Below are 8,444 nucleotides of genomic sequence, written 5' to 3'. Positions count from 1 at the left end.
AGCCTGGTGAATGGCTCCCTGGTGTCCCAGTCGCGTCCTGCCAGCCCTCACCGCTCGCCAGCTCCCCTGGACTCCCCAGGGTTCACTGCCAACCTCTCCACCCAGACACCCCAGCCCATCCCTGCCTGGAGAGGAGAAGGAGGGGCTTCCCACCATCCCGCTCCACGGCCTTGTGCCCTCCACCACCACAGCCCAGCCAGCCTGCAAGCAGAGGAGAGAGGGGCCCCCTGGTGACCTCCAGGAGCTCTGCCAAGAAAAACGCGGGCGGGCAGCAGGCAAGGACGCGCTCAGTTGCTGAGACGCGTCGTTTCATTTTCAAGGAGACAGCGGGTACTGGATCTTGCCCATGCTGCTACAAGTCATATAAAATGATAGGATCTCTCTGAAGGGTAGTTGGCTCGTGTATATAGAAGGCCTTTAAAGTGTGCAAGCAAGGGCGCATCCTTTAGCCTATTAATTCCACTTCGAGGAAACGTATCCTAAGGAAATATCTGGATAGTTGAGCAGAGATGTAGTACAAGGATGTTCATTGCAGCACGGCTTAAAACAGCGAGGAATTGAAAACAGCCCAAGTAGCCAAAAATAGAGAACAGTTTAAGTAAATCATAATATAATCAAACAACAGAATATTATATGACTACAAAAATTTTGTTCATGTAATTATTGATGTAGATATTCACAATCTATTTCTGAGTTTAAGACAGGCTATAACAACTTATTTAGATTTGATACCATTTCCTTTAAAGATTTCTATCCAGAGACTTCCCTGGTGGTCCAGTGGTTAAGAATCTGCCTTTCAATGCAGGGGACTCAGTGAACTAAGATCCCATAGGCTACAGGCTACCAAGCCCATAGGCCACAACAAGGATTCCACACGCTGCAGGTAAGATCTGACGCAGCCTAATAAACACACATTTTTAAAAATCATTACCAATAAAGAAAAATCAGGAAGTGAATACAGCAAAATGTTAGCTAACACAGGTTCTCCATGGAGAGTCATGCCACCAGTAATGAGTTTCGCTTTTTCCTTTTTGCATTTTCTGATTTTTTTTCTAAAATTGACATTCAATGAAGGTGAATTTTTTCAGTCATATGTACATAGTACTACATTGGTTTGACTATATATGAACTATTACTCGGAGAAGGCAATGGCACCCCACTCCAGTACTCTTGCCTGGAAAATCCCATGGATGGAGGAGCCTGGTGGGCTGCAGTCCATGGGGTCGCTGAGAGTTGGACACAATTGAGCGACTTCACTTTCACTTTTCACTTTCATGCATTGGAGAAGGAAATGGCAACCCACTCCAGTTTTCTTGCCTGGAGAATCCCAGGGGCAGGAGAGCTTGGTGGGCTGATGTCTATGGGGTCACACAGAGTCGGACACGACTGAAGTGACTTAGCAGCAGCAGCAGAACTATTACTGAAGGACTGCATAAGAACTGGCAACACTGGGGCCTCTGCTAACAAAAGGTTGATGGCAAAGCGTCAGGACACAGGGAAGGAAAATTTTTCACTATGTACCTTTGTAACCTTTGAATTTTCAATCATACGAGTTGATATCTTTTTACAAATATAAACTATATTTAAATTTTGAAGCCAACGGATGAAAGATTTAAGGGTCATCTTTGACATTTCACAAAGCCCCTTTTTGCTGCACAAAAAAAAAAAAAATGTGGAAGGAGACTATTCATATTGGAATTGCGAACTCAGATACCTAGAGGGCTCAGAAAGATAAATGAGGGATGCAGCTGGTGTGAGCAACAGAGAGTGGTGGGGACTGGGGCAAACCAGAAAGTGGGGGCCCTCTCTATGAGGCAAAACAATTCTGCTCCAGCTGATCAGGCCATCAGCAAAAGTCAAATATCCAGGCTTTCACATGCATTTTCTCATTTTAAACCATGTGCTGTCCCCTCCCCCCAAAAAATAAGTCTCTATAAGCCAGGTACTGGCGTCAGTTCGCAATCCCTACTACATTTCGGGGGGTGGGGGGGTGCTATGCTGGGTCTTCATTGCTGCGTGTGGGCTTTCTCCAGCAAGTCGAGCAGGGGGCTACTCCCTAGCTGTGGTTTGTGGGCTTCTCACCGTGGCAGTTTCTTCTGTTGCAGAGCACAGGCTCTGGAGCGCACGCTTCAGTAGTTGTAGTGCATGGGCTTAGTAGCCTTGCGGGATGTGGGATCCTCCCGAACCAGAGACTGAACCCGTGTCCCTTGCATTGGCAGGCAGCTTCTTTAACACTGAGCCATCAGGGAAGCCCTGGCAGGCAGATTCTTAACCACTGGACCACCAGGGAAGTCCCTTACTACATTATTGTGGAATATTCTTATTGAGAGATGCAAGGAACATTAAGGAGGGGTCAAATGGTGTGTGTGGGGCACAGACTAAAGGCCAGCACCCCAACTTCAGTTTTACCAGCTGTTGATTAACAGTTACTTGGAGGGAGGTGAACGTTTATGGGCTCCCAGGCCTTCTCAGAGACATCAGGATTTTAGAACTGGGAGCTCAAGCTTGCTCTCTGAGGCCATATAAGAGTGAAACGTGAAACTAGGGGACTTCCCAGGTGGTCCAGTGGTTAAGAATCCCCCTTCCAGTGCAGAGGATGAGGGTTCAATCCCTGGTCGGGTAACTCAGATACCACATGTCATGAGACAACAAAGCCTGGGGCATCTAAGCCCATGTGCCACAACCAGAGAGAGGCCCACACCCACAACAAAAGACCCTGAGTGCCCCAATTAAGACCGGAAGCAGCCAAATAAATTGTTCAGTCGCTAAAGTCGCGTCCAACTCTGCGACCCCGTGAACTGCAGCACACCGGGCTTCCCTGTAAATATAGAAAAAGAATGGAATTATAGGTCCGGTGTAGAAAGGTGAGCCCTTCTAGCTCTCTAGGAAGAGACAGCCTCCACATAAGGCTTCTGACCTGGTCAGAAGCCAAAGTTAAGGCCAAAGTCAAGGTGCAGAAGCAGACTGCCAGACCGCAGGCCTTGATCACTTGCCGCTGGGCTCCCCACTTCTCTGCTGTGGCTGCCCTCTCCCCGCCCACTCTGCTGGCTCACACCCTGTCCTGACTACAGCCCAAGTCTCCTGCCTGCCCTGCTGACTCCCTGACCACGTGGGGTGGAGGCAGGACTCAAACCTGCTCACGCCTCTGGCCCCAGCACTTTTCATCCAACAGGCTCCCTCCTTGGGCTTACTCCCATCCCGAGTCCCGTGAAACGAGGCTAGGGAGACCTCTTTCTTAAGTTGACTGTGAGTTGTGTGAGACGAAGCGTAAGGAAGCTGAAGATAACCGACTATATTTTTACGCCTCAAAGTAGCAAAGGTTTTGTCACTGAGTGATAACACACCAGGCTCATGAGCATATAGTGGGACATTTTCATACCCTGCTTCTGCGACTGTATGCCAGTACATTTGTGAACGGCTATTTGAAAGTATATTTCAAAGTATATATCAAAGTATGTAGGCAAATATACAAAACAAGGTTAGATGGATGGCTGCCTAGGGCTGGAAGATGGAGGGGAAAGACAGAATGACTGCCAATGGGTACCAAGTTCATTTTGAAGACGAAAAAAGTGTCCTAGAACTAGGTTGCAGTGATAGATGCACAACTCTGACTATTCTAAAAATCACTAGGGAATTCCTTGGCAGTCCAGTGGTTAGGACTTGGCACTTTCACTGCCAGGGCCTGGGTTCAATCCCTGGTCAAGGAACTAAGATTCCACAAGCCATGAGCCAGTGTCAAAAAAAAAAAAAAAAAAATCACTGAATTGTGCTCTCAGATGGCTGAATAATATGGTATATGAATTGTATCTCAATTAAAAATTATATCTCAATGAAGTTTTTTCTTCTTTTTGCCAAACCTCATAGCTTGCAGGATCTTATTAATAGTTCCCTGACCGGGGATTGAATTCAGGCCCCAATAGTGAAAGCACCAAGTCCTAACCACTGGACCATTGGGGAATTCCATCAATAAAGCTATTTTTTTTAATGCACAGGTTTATGTACAAACTTGTCTCTGCATAATTATGAGAGAAACAAAGTTTTAAACAATCCAAACACCCAGCCTTGGGGTAAAATTAAAGCCCATCCTCACTGCAGAACTCCTGTGGTTGAGGGGAGTCTGGAATTGGACCACTGGGATGGAAGGCACAGCTAGGTCAGTGACCTTGAGAAAGCTGTTGATCTTCACTGAGGTTCACTTTTCTTATCTCTTGAGGGGAAATGGTGCTTTCTTCATCAGCAGCTGTGGGGAGACAAGGAGATCACCCATGCAGAGTTTTCAGTGTGGTCCCTGCTCACTGGAAGACCTCAATCTCAGTAAATGCTGATGATCAAACGACCCCACTTGCATACATTCTCTAGTTCAGGGGTCCCCAACCTCTGGGCCAGGGACCAGTACCGGTCCATGGCCTGGTTAGGACAGGGCCACACAGCAGGAGGTGAGCAGCAGGCAAAACCAAAACCTTCCCCTACCCTAACCCTGGTCCATGGAAAAACTGTCTTCCAGGAAATTGGTCCCCTTTCCTGCCAAAAAGGTTGGGGACCACTGCTCTGGTTCATCCTAACAGTCACATGACTCCTTTTTGACAAATGGGGAAGCCTGGGGGTGTTAGGTAGCTTACTCAAGTCACACAGTCTGTAAAAACAAGAGTTAGGAGTGTCTTCCCCTCCCCTCCCTAAGCCCTTCTCCTGAGCCCTTCCCTCTTCCTTCAGACCCATAGGATGGGGTACAGTTGGGTGTCCTCACACCCCCAATGACCCTTGATCCACACCCATGGGGTCCCACATGCCCACCAGGCTCACTCAGCTTTACCCTGATTTCAGCATCTGTGGGGTCCTGGCTCCCATCCCCATGCCTCCAGTTACCTCCTTCTCTAAGAGGCAAACTTCAGAACAGGAAGGGAAAGGTCCACCCTGAGATGACCCCACAGGGTGGCTATGGGGAGAGAAGGCCTGACGCAGCCCAAGCAGGTGGGGGCTCTCAGGACAGCTGCGTCATGTGGACAAATAGCCCTGCCCTGGGAGGCACAGAGGGGCTCAGGCCAAACTGCCCTACAGCAACAACCACCCAGCAGGGATCACACAGGGGAGTCTCGGTCCTCCTGAGAGGACCACACTCTGATCACTGCCAGGGCCATGGGTATGAGCTGCTTTTCTGCTCCTCTCCCTCCCTGACAGGCACCAAGCCCTGTCCAACTGACCTCTCTCTAAGGACCACTGAGGGACGGTCTTCCGCATGAGCTTGCAGAGGGGAATCCACGACCCAGATCTAAGCCAATCAGCACTGCAGCCCAGGCCACAGTGACTGATTCAGGGTAGGCCTCTGACCTCCCAGAGCACAGGGATCCAATCAGAGTACATCCCAGGATTCCTGCTGGGAATAAAGACTCTCTTTATTACCAGATTTCAGTTTGTAGCAACCTGGAGTTCCTGTCCCCCATCTTGGGGCCGAAAGGGGCGTCTTTCAGTCTGCAGCAACCACCAAAATACACACACACAGAACAGAAAGCTGAGATTGGGAAACCAAGTCCTGATCATATGTTTACATCCCGATCAGTTCAATCCCTGGGTCGGGAAGATCCCCTGGAGGAAGGCACAGCAACCCACTCTGGTATCCTTGCCTGACAATCCCATGGACAGAGGAGCCTGGCAGGTTACAGTGTGTGAGGCTGCAGAGTCAGAGAGGACTAAGCAACTAACATGCTCACTTTCACTTTTTCATTTCAGGCCTTGCCTGAAGCTACCCCTGGATTGTGAAGCTCAAAAAGCCTAAAAATCCTGTTCTGCTGAAGCAAGTTTAGGTTGGGTTTTCCTCTACTTACAACCAGGAGAATCCTAAATGATACACAGCAGAGCTGTCAGATAAACACCTAAAATGACTGTTTGACCCTCATGTCAAAAGCCAAGAACAGACATACAGATGGCAACAAACACATGAAAACATGCTCAACATTGCTTCTTATTGTTGTTCAGTCACTAAGTCATGTCCAGCTCATTGCAACCCCATGGACTGCAGCACGCCAGACCTCCCTGTCCTTCACTATCTCCTGGAGTTTGCTCAAACTCAGATCCTTTGAGTCGGTGATACCATCCAACCATCTCATCCTCTGTCCCCTCCTTCTCCTCTTGCCCTTGGTCTTTCCCAACATCGGTATCTTTTCCAATGAGTCAGCTCTTCATATCAGGTGGCCAAAGTATTGGAGCTTCAGCTTCAGCATCAGTTGTTCCAATGAATATTCAGGGTTGATTTCCTTTAGGACTGACTGGTTTGATCTCCTTGGTGTCCAAGGGAGAACTACAAGTCAAAACTATAATGAGGTATCAAAATAAATGCTGGAGAAGATGTGGAAAAAAGGGAAACTTCTTGCACTGTTGGTGGGAAAACCACTACGGAGAACAGTATGGAGATTCCCTTAAAAAAAAAAAAAAACTAGGAATAAAACTACCATATGACCCAGCAATCCCACTTGGGCATATGCCCTGAGAAAACCATAATTCAAAAAGTCACATGTATGCCAGTGTTCACTGTAGCACTATTTACAATAGTCAGGATATGGAAGCAACCCAGAAGTTTATCAACAGATGAATGCATAAAGAAAATGTGGTACATATATACTATGGAGTAGTACTCAGTCATAAAAAGGAACAAAACTGAGTCAGTTGTAGAGAGGTGGATGGAGCTAGGGTCTGACATACAGCGTGAAGTCAGAAAAATATCGTATAGTAATGCATATATATGGAGTCTAGTAATGCATATACATGGAGTCTAGAAAAGCGGTACTGATGAACCTATTTGCAGGGCGGGAATAGAGATGCAGATGTGACAGCAGACCTGTGGACAGTGGGGGAGGGAGAGGGTGGGACAAACTGAGAAAGGAGCATTGACGTCTATACACCACCACATGTAAAGCAGACAGCTAGTGGGAAGCTGCTCTATAACACAGGGAGCTCAGCTCAGTGCTCTGGGATGACCTAGTGGGGTGGGATGTTGAAAGGGTAGGAGAGAGGCTCAAGAGGGAGGGGATATACATATACAGATGGTGACTGCAGCCATGAAATTAAAAGACGCTTACTCCTTGGAAGGAAAGTTATGACCAACCTAAATAGCATATTGAAAAGCAGAGACATTACTTTGCCAACAAAGGTTCGTCTAGTCAAGGCTATGGTTTTTCCTGTGGTCATGTATGGATGTGAGAGTTGGACTGTGAAGAAGGCTGAGCGCCGAAGAATTGATGCTTTTGAACTGTGGTGTCGGAGAAGACTCTTGAGAGTCCCTTGGACTGAAAGGAGATCCAACCAGTCCATTCTGAAGGAGATCAGCCCTGGGATTTCTTTGGAAGGAATGATGCTGAAGCTGAAACTCCAGTACTTTGGCCACCTCATGCGAAGAGTTGACTCATTGGAAAAGACTCTGATGCTGGGAGGGATTGGGGGCAGGAGGAGAAGGGGACGACAGAGGATGAGATGGCTGGATGGCATCACTGACTCGATGGACGTGAGTCTCAGTGAACTCCGGGAGTTGGTGATGGACAGGGAGGCCTGGCGTGCTGCGATTCATGGGGTCGCAAAGAGTCGGACACGACTGAGCGACTGATCTGATCTGATCTGATGGTTGGTTCACGCTGTTGTACAGAGAAACCAGCACAAATTGTAAAGCAATTATCCTCCAAATAAAAATAAATTTAAAGAACACCAAGGACAAAGGGTATCATATTATCCAGAAGGGTCTGCTCTGTCCCTCCACTTTGAGGCCCAAGGGCCAACGCCTGGAAGTGAACCCCAAGACCTCTGCCCCCACACCCCCCACACATACACACACAAATGCCACACAGCACTGAGTAGACTTTTATTTTAAAGTCAAAGGCACAGCCTGGATGGGCGGAGGCAGTGACTATGGAAGCCCAGCCCAGACCCCCAAGGCCCCACCCCCCAGCTAGGGGCAGCTGTGCCAAAGGGGAGGGGACAGATGAGAAGGGGGCCGCCCCTTTTAGGGGAGGTCGCCTACCTCCTAACTTAGCCCCAGTAGGGGGAAGCAGGTGACATAAAGTGAGGCAGAAATGCTTCAGGGGGTCCCCCAGGGCCTCTCGCTGAGCGCCCGCCCCAACACAGGTCTTTGGCGGACGTAATTGCACAGACAGTCCATAAAGTGACAGCTTGAGAGGTGCCCCCTCCCAAGAGCAGGTCCTCAGGGGAGGGCAGGGGAGAGATCCCAGTTTCTCCCTGTGGCAACTCAGTGCTTAGAAATGGAGGAGCCCTTCCCAACCGGGGCAGCCCCTTGGGTAGAAGGGCCTTCCACCAGATGAGGCAGTATCTTGGCAGAGGGCCCCACACCCCACTCCCCAGCAGGCCCCCTCCTTCCCTGCATCTCTAACTCTAACCTGGTAAGACATTTTTTAAAAAAGAATTCTCTGCTTATAAAAATACTTCTGCTCTGTCTCGGAGTAGGG

The 8,444-nt window shown here is 48.7% G+C and overlaps 1 protein-coding gene and 1 non-coding gene across 2 annotated transcripts in view; one reads left to right on the top strand and one right to left on the bottom strand.

Annotated features, from left to right (window-relative positions):
- The window catches only part of RPS6KA4 (ribosomal protein S6 kinase, 90kDa, polypeptide 4), a gene marked incomplete at its 5' end in the record, with an annotated part of 23,995 nt that overhangs the window by 2,347 nt on the left and 13,204 nt on the right, over nucleotides 1-8,444 (bottom strand). The window contains one exon of the mRNA XM_010838096.1: nucleotides 154-201. Within this exon, the coding sequence (XP_010836398.1) occupies nucleotides 154-201 (48 nt within the window). The remainder of the gene's footprint in view (nucleotides 1-153; nucleotides 202-8,444) is intronic.
- On the top strand, nucleotides 3,636-3,707 carry TRNAE-UUC. The gene has a single exon. It is a non-coding gene; the product is annotated as a tRNA-Glu (tRNA).

This window comes from Bison bison, unplaced genomic scaffold (genome assembly GCF_000754665.1).
Source record: "Bison bison bison isolate TAMUID 2011002044 unplaced genomic scaffold, Bison_UMD1.0 scf7180017864089, whole genome shotgun sequence".
Lineage (NCBI taxonomy): Eukaryota > Metazoa > Chordata > Mammalia > Artiodactyla > Bovidae > Bison > Bison bison.
Note: the sequence above shows the minus strand (reverse complement) of the source record. Positions and strands in the feature narration are given on the sequence as shown.